The sequence below is a fragment of the Lampris incognitus genome, chromosome 9 (assembly GCF_029633865.1).
Source record: "Lampris incognitus isolate fLamInc1 chromosome 9, fLamInc1.hap2, whole genome shotgun sequence".
Taxonomy (NCBI): domain Eukaryota; kingdom Metazoa; phylum Chordata; class Actinopteri; order Lampriformes; family Lampridae; genus Lampris; species Lampris incognitus.
In genome coordinates, this window is record NC_079219.1 from 7,799,805 (window position 1) to 7,811,982 (window position 12,178).

General features: G+C 46.8%; 2 protein-coding genes across 3 annotated transcripts; one reads left to right on the plus strand and one right to left on the minus strand.

Annotated features, from left to right (window-relative positions):
• Positions 1-213: 213 nt before the first annotated feature.
• si:dkey-250k15.4 (uncharacterized) lies at positions 214-11,541 on the minus strand. 2 transcript variants are annotated; one of them, XM_056285870.1, is made up of 4 exons: positions 9,996-11,541; positions 9,457-9,596; positions 8,130-8,218; positions 214-370 (listed from the first exon to the last, which is right to left on the minus strand). In XM_056285870.1, the coding sequence occupies exons 1-4, from the start codon at positions 11,308-11,310 to the stop codon at positions 289-291; spliced, it is 1,626 nt and encodes a 541-aa protein (XP_056141845.1). In that variant the 5' UTR covers positions 11,311-11,541; the 3' UTR covers positions 214-288. The 2 variants fall into 2 exon arrangements, with proteins under 2 accessions (XP_056141845.1, XP_056141844.1); XM_056285869.1 differs by lacking the exon at positions 214-370 and having other exon boundaries at positions 7,536-8,218.
• On the plus strand, positions 3,890-6,852 carry tlr21 (toll-like receptor 21). The gene has a single exon (XM_056285868.1). It carries the CDS (start codon positions 3,893-3,895, stop codon positions 6,833-6,835), a length of 2,943 nt encoding a protein of 980 aa, XP_056141843.1. The 5' UTR covers positions 3,890-3,892; the 3' UTR covers positions 6,836-6,852.
• Positions 11,542-12,178: the final 637 nt, after the last annotated feature.

Sequence of the window (12,178 nt, forward strand, 5' to 3'; positions counted from 1 at the left end):
CGCATCACAGCACATCTTATTTATTTCGGGGATTGCAACTATGCTGCTTTCCACTCAAAACCATATTTGTTTCTTCTATAAAGTGTGTGAGTGTGTTTTTCTATGCTCATAAAAATGCGGTCCGCAGCTTTTTGAACTACGCTGTTTCAATAAAATCTTTTTTTTTGGCACTTTGGGATCTTGCAGTTTATTTGTATGGTGACAGGCATGGGCTTCACCTGTGCCCCCGTCCATAGGGTTTAGTGGTTGTGTCAGGAAGGGCGTCCGACGTAACATTTTACCAGCTCATTATGCGGATGGACACGACCGCCATCGCTGCTCTGCCCTCACAGGGTACTGATGCAAACTGTCGAATCTGCCGTGGCGACCCCTGGGAAACAGGGTACAAGCCGAAAGAAGAAGAAGAAGAAGAAGAAGAAGAAGGGCTCTTGCAGTTTATTGCATAAAGGTTTGGATTTCCTTGTAAACGAAATGGTAGCAGTTCCCTGCCCATGTTCCTCTTTCTATATCCTAAAAATCAAGAAAGTGGGCACAAGAAGACATTTTTCTGCGACAGGATGAAATGGAGCAGCCGCTTCAAGCCGGTAAGACCGCTGTGGCAAATGTAATGAGCGAATGGATTATACAGTGTGTTAGTACAAAATGTAAATTGCCTTCATATCTGCAATTAACCCAAAGTATGACTTAAGGGACGCTTTGGACTGGGACGTTATAGACGACATATTCTTTTTCTTAAGGAAGTGATCTGAAGAAGAAAACAAGAACATAAAAGGGCCTTGAAAACAAAAGCACATCTTCATTGTTCTGTTGGTCTTTTGTATTTTCTATTTCCTGTTAAGCTTTCTCTCTTGTACAAACGTACCGAGGCCAGATCCCTTGTATGTTCTCGTACTTGGCAATAATATACGATTCTGATCTTTGATCTCACACGATACTTTTTCATTTTCTTTAGAAAAGCGGTTGTTAGAAATTCCATTTTTTTTCCCCTTCCGCTTTGTTCCAAATGTCACGACGCTTGAAAATAACGAGGGATTGGGGAAATGCTTTTCACGGCGTCAGTGGCTGCCATGCTCTTTTAACCCGGTAATCCATGTCCCCATTTGACTACCATAACATGGCAAAGTAAACAGCTCTACACTTTCATAATAATAATGATAATAATAATAATAATAATGATGATAATAATAATGATAATTATAATAATGATGATAATAATAATAATAATAATAATAATGATGATAATAATGATAATAATAATAATAATGATAATAATGATAATAATGATGATAATAATGATAATAATGATGATAATAATGATAATAATAATAATGATACATTTTACTTGTGGGCGCCTTTCAGAGCACTCAGGGGCACCTTACAGACCACCGTAAGAAACAAGCAGCCCTGTATGAGAAGCATAAAATCACAACAGAGCAGGGTAGACAACAAGAAGTTAACACAACAGCTCAGTATAAAATCACCATCTGCACAAAACTCAGCGAGGCGTAGGTCACACTGAACACGCCAGTTTGGAAAGGGGTGCGTTTTGAGATGGGACGTGAAGGTTGAAAGAGAGTCAAAGTCGTGAATGTCTTGTGGGAGAGAGCTCCATAGGTGCGGGGGGGGGGGGGGCAGAATGACTGAAGGCTCTAGACCCCATGGTAGTCAAGCGGGCCGGTGGCGTAGTGAGTTGGAGAGCAGAAGAAGAGGATCTGGGAGGGCATGCGGGTATGAAGGAGTCCGGAAGGACACGAAGGAGCTAACTTATTAAGCGCCTTAAAGGTGAGGAGCAGGTTAGGGGCTAAGTTAAGTTAAGGTTAGGGGTTAAGTTAGGGGCGCCCAGGTAGCGTAGCGGTCTATTGGGTTGCCTACCGACACGGGGATCGCCGGTTCGACCTCCCGCGTTACCTCCGGCTTGGTCGGGCGTCCCTACAGACACAGTCGGCCGTGTCTGCGGATGGGAAGCCGGATGTGGGTATGTGTCCTGGTCGCTGCACTAGCGCCTCCTCTGGTCGGTCGGGTGTCTATTTGGGGGGGGGGGGGGTAGTGTGATCCTCCCACGTGCTATTGGCCCCTGGCGATGGAGGAACTATAGAATAGTCAGAGAAAAACAATCAGGTTTAGCCCAAGTAGACTGGATACCTATTAGGAGGACCTTGGTTTTGTCACTGTGAAGATTGAGGAAGTGATATGAAACCAGAATCAGAATCATGTTTACTGGCTTAGTAGGTTTGCACATATGTGAAACTTGGCTCCGGTTTTGTGGCTGTCTCGGTGTACTTAACATAGAACAACAAAACAACACCATGTTAAATAACTGTTAAAGACTGGATATTAGGATACCACTTTTATCAAAATGTCCATATGCCTCATGAGAATCCTCGTGTATTTTTCCAAAGTAGTTTTGGATTATCAGTTTCTCTCCGCTAATAGCACCTCTGACCTCTGCCCTTTGGAAAGGAAGTTTCAGAAAGGTCTTCTCAAGTGCTTAGCGGCTTCTGAACCAGTGGCGCCCAAAATATTTTCCATACGACAACCGATTTTGTTCCTCGGTGCCGATCTAGCACATACACGGGCACATCAAATGATTTTGTAGTGAAGTGAAACAAACAGACGAAGATGAGGAACATACAGAAAATAACCAACAACAAAAAAAAGGGATCTGAAAAACATGACAGAAGAGGAACCGGTTCATCCTTGCCACGAGGAGGTTTACATTTCTGGGATCGGAGCAGATGCAGTAAACCTACGTGCAAGTTTTCACACCGGGTTGTTACAGTACTGATTCCTAACGAGGCCTCAACTAAAAGCCGTCTAAAAACTGAGAAGTGGGATTTGGTTCTCCGATTAGTGCAACACAAACGTCAGCAAAAATTACCCCTCACTTCTGCTGCATTGTAGTGTATGCATTCTCACCTTTAAGAATAACATCAAAATGAAGGTCCTGAACTCAAGGAACTAATTTTTCCTTACTGCCACCATCTTTTCTTTTTGCCCCCCCACCCTTTTCTCCCCAATTGTACCTGGCCAATTACCCCACTCTTCCGAGCTCCATCCCCCTCTGCCGATCCGGGGAGGGCTGCAGACTACCACATGTCTCCTCCGACACATGTGGAGTCGCCAGCCGCTTCTTTTCACCTGACAGTGAGGAGTTTCGCCAGGGGGAGGATCACAGTATTCCCCCCAGTTCCCCCTCCCCCCCGGAACAGGCGACCCGACCGACCAGAGGAGGCGCTAGTGCAGCGACCAGGACACACACCCACATCCAGCCTCCCACCCGCAGACACGGACAATTGTGTCTGTAGGGACGCCCGACCAAGTCGGAGGTAACGCGGGGATTCGAACCGGCGATCCCCGTGTTGGTAGGCAACAGAATAGTCCGCTACGCTACCCAGACGCCCCACCGCCACCATCTCTTATCAAATGTATACTAGAATAAAGGTTTTGAGAATGATGGTTTCACTTTCTATCTTTCCCATTATCAACTCAGAACGGTGTGGAAAACAGAGGCCACGAGATAACATGCTTGTTTTTACTTTTATCAGTGTGATACATGTACGTATGTGGAAGTGTCAGACAGCAGATGTGATTTGTGTATTACCCCGCACGCAAAATATGCATGTGCAACTAATGGTAACAGAGCATTCAATACTTGCTCTCCGCCTGACTTAAAATTGCACCACTAACTTCTTATTAATCATGTACTATTTGTTTTTTTCTTTTCCACCTGCCATTAGGTTCCTGTGTGACAACAAATCTTCACTGACGAACAGCCAAGAAGTTTGGCATGCACGCAAATCCAACACACCTTCCAAATCATCATAAGGACAAAGCCTGGCCGTGTTACCCACATAGGATTTTCTTCTCTATAAAGAAATTCTAACTGGAGGAAATGGCGGGTCAACAGCTAATGTCGCTAGCTGTTGCGCTTAGCGTTGTCCAAATTATTAGTGGCTACAGCTTTGAAAACTGCATAGAAGACGCAAACTCAACCCATACAAAATTCAGCTGTGTCATACGAAAGGAGAAGAACATATCTAAAATCATCGGTGACCTGCCACACTCTGCCACCAACCTCAAAATCTCCAAAAATTATATCTGGCACGTACCCAACAGCTCCTTTGTCCACCTTCCACAGCTTGAAATCCTTGAAATGTCCTTAAGCCACTTAAGTACCGTTGACGGACTCGCTTTCCAAAGCCTGCATTGTCTCAAGAGTCTAAACCTGACCTCAAACAACATATCGGAGCTCCACCCGTTGCTGTTTAGGGACCTCCAGAACCTCACTTTTCTTTCACTGACGAATAACCGACTAAAGCAGCTCCCTGTGAGCATTTTCGCCGACGTCACTAATCTCACCACATTAATACTACGGCTAAACCTTCTGGCTAATTTCTCTGGGGTGGCTCAGTCTGTGTCACACTTGAAGAATTTGGCGGTACTGGATCTTTGCTCTAACAATTTAACATCCCTCGCTCATGTTAACAGTTCACTGCCCAAATCCCTCCTCCGTTTGTATCTATGTAAAAATAAGTTGTACACATTGGGTTGTGCGCCTACCTTCCTCATGTACGTCCGGGTGCTGGATCTCTCATACAACTTTCAGCTCCCATCGATGGCCTTTAAAGGGTTAGACTTGAGACAAATAATATATCTACGCATGCGTTCGATCCGCGTGAATATATCAGAGCTTTTGAGTGTAAGCAACATTAGAGCCAGTCACATTGACTTCTCTGGCACAGACCTCAATAACAGCCGTTCGCTAGTGAACCTATGCGGATTGCTAAAGACAAAGGTGAAATGGATGAAAAAGTTGCTGCTGACCGACAATAAGATCGAGGTTTTAGAAAACCACACACTGTCTCGTTGTCCTCAAATCACAGGAGCCTTGGATCTCTCTCTTAACAGAATGAAAGCCGTAAGTTGTCTTTCCTTTCTCATAGGACAGAGACAAATACAAACCCTCAATGTAGAGCACAACCACCTCGTGTATCTTAAGGCCTGTAATGGACAAAAGACACCTCCCTTCCAAAGTCTGAGAGAGCTGAGCTTCCGCTACAATCGCATTCTTTCAGTTAAGCCCCACGCTTTCTATCACACACCAAAAATCACAACGCTAAAACTCAACATAAACACGATTGCATTCCTCGATCGGAAAGCACTGAAAGGGCTAACGCATCTTGAAACGCTACGCTTGGACAACAACCTTTTAAGTGATTTGTTTGAGGACAGCTTCGAAGATCTGTACAACCTGCAAACACTTAACTTACGCAACAACCGGATCGCCGTCATATTCAACGGGACATTCCTCAATCTCACCCGTCTGACTACTTTGGACCTTGGAGGAAATAAGATCACTCATTTTGATCCGTCTGGCCTCGATGGACTTACAAGTCTGGCCAATCTCTATCTGGACGGAAACAACCTCAAAGAGATTAACAGCAAACAGTACTATGCGTTCCAAACTACACTACAGGTGTTGGACCTACAACGGAATCAAATTCGCTTCACCTCGCAGGGTACTAGTTCTCCATTTATGAATCTCAGCAAGCTCAGGAATCTAAAATTGGATGGACAAAGGCCACATGGAATCACTTTTTTGCCGCATGCTTTCTTTAGGGGCCTCCATGCCTTGCAATCGCTTTACCTTACCGACAACCGCATCGCTTATCTTGCGACCGATGCCTTTGACGACCTTAAGGGCTTGCGTTTCCTCACACTGGATAACTCCTGTGTCGGGGTGGTGCAACTAAAGCCTGGGGTCTTTAAAAACCTGAGAAATGTAAGCAAATTGATCGTGGAAAACATGGGCATACAAAATTTCTCGAAGGAGGTTTTCGGGAATCTTACAAATCTGAGCGTGTTGCAGCTCAACCACAACGTGATGCAGACTATTGCTGTAGAGGCCCTGGAGGCTCTCCCTAAACTCCGCTACCTCGACATACGCAACACTCCTCTGAGCTGCACCTGCCAAAACAGTAACCTGCAGAACTGGACCGTAAATAACAAGGACGTTCAGGTAGTGTATCTGCACAGTCTGCCGTGCCAATACAGCTATAAAAAGTTCTTTAACTTTGACACCAACGTTTGTTACCTAGACCTAGGGAAGTATCTGTTTTTCAGCACGGCTGCCGTTATTGTTCTGCTCACAGTCATTCCTATATTTTACACCAAGTTATACTGGAAAATGAAGTACGGCTATTACGTGTTCCGCTCCTGGTTTAGTGAAAAGTGGCACAGACTCAGGGAGGAAGAAGAAAATTGCAAATACGATGCATTTATCTCCTATAACTCCTCCGATGAGCACTGGGTTCTAGACCAGCTGTTGCCCAACCTGGAAGGAAACGTCTCCTCCTTCAAACTTTGCCTGCATCACAGGGATTTCGAGCTGGGTCGAGATATTGTGGACAATATAGTTTCCGCTGTGTACAGCAGCCGCAAGACCATCTGCGTGGTGAGCAGGAATTTCCTGCGAAGCGAATGGTGCTCTCTGGAGATACAACTGGCCAGTTACAGACTCTTTGACGAGCACCGTGACGTACTCCTGCTCGTGTTTCTTGAACCTATTCCTGAGAGGCAAATATCCTCCTACCACCGAATGAGGAAGGTCATGTTAAAGAAGACATATCTGCAATGGCCTGACCCAGAATGTAATGACCCAGCCAAGGCCCAAGACCTGTTCTGGAACCACCTGAGGAAGGCACTGAGGAGAGGGAGCAGACTTGAGGTAGAAGAAGAATTGGATAGAAATGAGGGTTGTATCATTGCAGACAGAGAGGAAAAAGAACCTTTTGTGGATCAAACACCAGACGAAGAATATTACTTAATACCTTAAAAAGGGTAGAATTTTGAACAGTTTTTTAGCTAGAGAAACTCTTTTAGATTTTGTAACAAATCATCCTGACTTCTGTTGGGGCGCTGTGATTTATGATTTCTGTATTCGTTGTTTCTCAATGTAAAAAAAAGGGTCAATAATATGGGGTCAAAGGAACATATCACGGAAATGTTGCTATGACAGGGAAATGCTCTCAAAACGATACCCCAAGATCAAAAAACTACAATTACCCATGAGTGAAAAGGCAATCTCAAACCAATGTCTTTATTCCATGTCAGGGTTAGCATTGCATTCGGTGCATTTCTTTACATTCTACAAGCCCACAAAACAAAACAAAATGAAAAGGAATTGTTTGCTGAAAGGTTGTAAATAAAATTGAGAGGGCTCATACGACAGTATTCCTAGTTAGGACTTGTGCTCTGCAATGAAATTTCTCATTATGGTACCTCTGTGATAAACATGGTAAATGTACAGGTATATGTGTTAAAATGTGCTACAGAAATCCACACAATACTGTACATAATCGTTTTTTGTTTTTTGTTTTGTCCCAACTTGAACTTAAGAAGTGAATACAAGACAACTCAAAATAAACCAATGACTGTCACATTGATTATAGTGTATGGAAGGATACGCAATAAATGTCACTGGGTGTGAACATATCTTGGTGTTACGAATTCTGAATTAGCAGCTCAGCAACAGGATACACGCCTCTGTGTAAAGCCTCCTCATACATTAGTAAAGTCTCATTGGGGGGAAGCACCAGTGCTCGGGGCTAGAGAAGGAAGGAATAGCAGGTGAATGGCCTCGCTCCAGCATGCAAGATGGGGGGTAATGAATCAAGTCAGTGTGGCGGGGCCTGAGGAGGGAGCTTGTGGGAGAGAGACTGATATGGTTGGAAGGGCAGAACTGGGTTCTCCCCTGAAAAAAGTGAGCGGGGGTAGGACCAACAGAGTGCCTGTCTTTTTCAAATGACAACCTTTCTATTTCTCGCTCTTGAAAGACGTGTCTTGCATCTGCTGCGTCTACATGCGGCAGCCGTGCGGAGTTGTGCAGGAAACTCCCCCTGCGGCTGTCAATATGTTGAGGCCAACTGCTTCTTCCTCTCCCAACTTGAGTCTGGTTCAAAAAGCCGGCATTGAAACAATTCAACCTAAATGACTCTCTTGTCTTATTGGCTGTATTGTCAAAGGGCTGCGGTGGGGAGGCTTGCACTCCCCAGTGTGTTTTGGGAGAGGAAGCAAACAAGCGGACGGGTGATGAAGCTCTTAAGGGCTGCAGAACGTTCATACTTAACTGAGAGGAAGAACCAGGTCTCAGCCAGTCATCCAAAACATCGGTCTCCACACCAGTCTCCTGAACAGGGCTCATCATCCATTCCAAAGCCTTCACAAAAAAGATCCAAAATCAAATCAACAGCAGCAAAATATTTTAAACAGCAAGTGAGGAAAAAAAGGGGTGTGAATGGAGAGTGATGGCGGTGTGGGTTAGACTGGAGGTTGCAGTGTTGTAGCAGAACACCTCGCCCCAGCTTCTCACGAGGCTATCCAGAGGGTTTAGTTGGCCAACACTGGCATGTCACCTTTCTACTCAACCTCGTATTTTATTGGTCTAACACGCTGGACCCCACGTCTGTCACTGACACATCACACGGGCCTTGCTGTCTTTGATGCCCCAATATGACGTAGGCAATGCAAAGGGGATTATAATGTGCGTTTCCCACAGGACGTGAGAAAAACAAGAGATTTTCTCCATCAAAGCAGCGTATGTCTCGTTTTTGTTGTTGTTGAAGTTATCAAGACAGCATTCAGTTCCACCACCCTAAGCCTATGCAAACATATTTTCAGTTCAAAAAACGTAAAAACACAAATTATAATTTTGCTGAATCTTCTTGCTGGGCTGAAACGCGGCCCATGTGGACTGTGAACTTCCTATTTCAGAAAAGGGGACGTATATATCATGATTTTTTCTTTTTAAAGGGCTAAACGATTGGACTGTGCTGTGGCCCGGCAGAAAGAGTCAGCAAAGTGATGAAAGGGGTTCTGGCATCATACTTTGCCTTTCCTGAAGCATAATAAAACAAGGACACCTCGGGAGGCGTTGCTGTGTGGTAGTGACTGAAACAAAGTAAACTCAAGCCCTCCTCCACTCCCCAGATTGTTTTGATTTTGAGATACTTTATTGATCCCCGTGGGGAAATTACGCTCTGCATTTAACCCATCCTAGCTGTGTAGCTAGGAGCAGTGGGCAGCCGCCGTGCAGTGCCCGGGGACCAAGTCCAGTTCGTCTTGCCATGCCTGGGTCAGGGGGACAGACAGGAGTATTAACCCTAACATGCATGTCTTTTTGACGGTGGGGGAAACCGGAGCACCCGGAGGAAACCCACCGCAGACATGGGGAGAACATGCAAACTCCACACAGAGGACGACCTGGTATGACCCCCCCCCCCCACCCCAAGGTTAGACAACCCTGGGGTTTGAACCCAGGACCTTCTTGCTGTGAGGCAACAGCGCTAACCACTGGGCCACCGTGCCGCAAAAAAAAGAGCTGTGCCAAATCACAAATAGCCATTTTGAGTGCATTTGGTTAAACTGCTGACAGGAAGTTTAAATCCTGGCTCTCACCTTGTTCAGGTTCGTGTTTAGCTGTGGTGTGGACATCCAGCCGAAGACGCACTGCTCCTTCCTCCTTTTGACAGGTGCTTTCTGGGTGTCAAAATATGTCTGGCCCACAATGCTAATTGCAAGCGCAGTACTGAATGTTTCTAAAAGTAGGATAAAAGCAGTTTTAAATGGCAGAAAGTGTGTACAATATTCTCTCTAGCAGCCATTACACACAAAAACTATGACATGGATGTGATCAGTGGTTGTGGATTAATATAAAATAAAAGATGATTTTTTTTTTTTGTCCATTCACATGGAAATATGCTTTGGGTGTAATAAATCTATTCTGTTGGCCTTGGCACATCAATTTATTGACTACAGTGAAAAGCGGCAAAGATCTCATTGGGAAGTGGACAGAATATCAAATGATGGACTGCACACTCAAGCCTTTACAAAGGCCACTTGAGAAAGCAAAATATCCTTCAATCACCACAACCGCTGCAAATCACTATTTATCATATTATATTGTGAATAAGAGTTTAAAGACCATGAAATGCTACCTGTGGGCCAGACGTCATCTGTATCAAATGTCGGTTGTTCCTTATCCTGCTCTGCTCTTGGGCCAGGGCCAAAGCTGAGGCGTCGCTTCACCTTGAGAAGGTTCTCCTGAAGTAGGGGTCCGTGTCTTTTTTGCATTGCCTGCAGCAGCCTCCCCCTGCTCTCTGCCACTAAATTTCTCCTGCTCAGCAGTGGAAGCTGGAGAGAATTACACAAACGGACCGCCACTGCACCAACTGAGTTAGACAGGCAATCTAGACCACTTCCCTGCTGCTGGGCGTCATGGCCTTCACTAGTTCCAGCGATGGGAGAGCTGGAGAGCTGAGGTAAGTTTGGGCTAGGACTACAAGGCTGTGCTGGGTGTTTTGGAGGCCCTTGGTTCTTGGGGGTGTGCTCTGGAGTATGGGAATCGAACAGACCCTTTACCCTCTTTTTCAACGGCTTCACGTTTTCTGTGTCTCCACTAGAGGTCAGCAGTGACCCTCTTTCCCTCTCCAACGCGAGCGAGTTCCCCTTCTCGCTCTTGGGCGTCATTTCTTTTGGAGGTCCGCGTGTACGTAAGGCGATGACGTCATCGCCGTCAGACGAAACATCACCTCGGCGCGGTGATCTTTGCCCCGGTGTCATGTCTGAGGCCTGGCTATAAGATTGACGGACCGGGTTCTCGCTCTCTTGGCAAACTTCCTTGGTGTTTGTAATACACGTGGACGGGTCTGCGTTCTTATGCGTTAACACATTCTCATCGGCGTGCTCAACAGCAGCGCCGCAGCTTGGCCGAGAAGAAGAGAGGCGAGAGGCCGGCTGGGCACGTCCAGCAGCCACGTCACTCTCCTGCGCCGCACGATGCGCGGGCAGGTCTCGCTCCCTCGGCTCGCTCCGGTGGCGTTTGACATCCAGAGACTTCACTTCGTGATTGAATAAGCCGTGGTGTCCAACGAGGCGCCCGTCTGTGATTATGCTGGGCTCTTTGGCAAAGCGAAACATCGGCGGCAACAGTCCGCCTCCCCTCAGAGGAGGCGCGCTGCTTCGGCAGCGGTTGCGGGAAGGGTTCTTCCCTTTACCGCGCTGGCGTTGGTCACATGGTCTGCAATCGGCGGCTCCACACCCGCCGCCCCTCGCGTGGCTCCTCTCCTTGCGTGTCTTCAAGCTTCTGCGCTTGCGCCGTCTACCCACCTTGTCGCAGTGGACGGCGCAGGCGCAGTTTGTGGCCGATGGTGCGACTGGGTTGCCGTCTGTTTTGGTTGCCTTGCGGAGCATGCGGAGAACGTGCGAGGCGCGCTGCCGGTCTGACGACGCCGCGCCTGGCGGGTGGCTCATGCTGGACGACAAGGCTGCAATGACAACATATAGTTGTGTTATTGTGGAGTCTGCAGGAATTAAACAGTGGCCGGAGGTTCCTGGTAATACACACAATCATGGAGCACATTTCCCTGGCTAATTAACCAACTCGGGCAGTGCCCCACTTATCTTCCTTTTAACCCGCGCACTTGCATTTACTGTAACGTCACCGTATTGCGTCTCGATGTAAAAAAAAAAAGACGTGTTAAAACGAACTGAAAATAAAGAAATGCCGTTTGTTTGGTGGACTTACTTGAGCGCGGCTAGCTCTGGCTAACCAATTAGCTAACGTCACCAGGTGCGCCCTGATTAACAGGCGGGGGGGGGGGAACGGCGATTGAGCCTGCGCGGGGAATAAACGGCTTCGAACGTGTCACAACGAGACTGAAAAGACAAAGCCGGTAGTCGATACTTTGTATCTTCCCGGTATCGGGTCGTCGCCCAGCCCCCCCAAAAAAAGTTACAGTTTCCTGCTTCTAATTAAACGCCGCGTCGCTCGGCAACGCGCGGACGACGACGCGTGTAGTTCCCCGCAGCTTTCACCCGCACGAACGCGGCACGCCGGGCGAGTCCACTCCCGCCGTGTAGGGGGGGGTGAGCGTTTGTGATCGAGTACACATTTTAACGTTGACAAGTCTACGCGGACGCTTTTGACGTTACGTGGATATTTCTTGCTTTTCAGCCGACTGACACGCCAGACAACCGCCACCTGTTCCCCAAAACAACCTTTGAAAGCGCAATACGAACACGTGTCCCCCACCCATGCTGGCCGAGGGTGGATTCGACTGTGGCGACGTTTTACTTCCGGAAACTGAATCGGAGGATCGCACAGTCAAGGTGTTTTAGT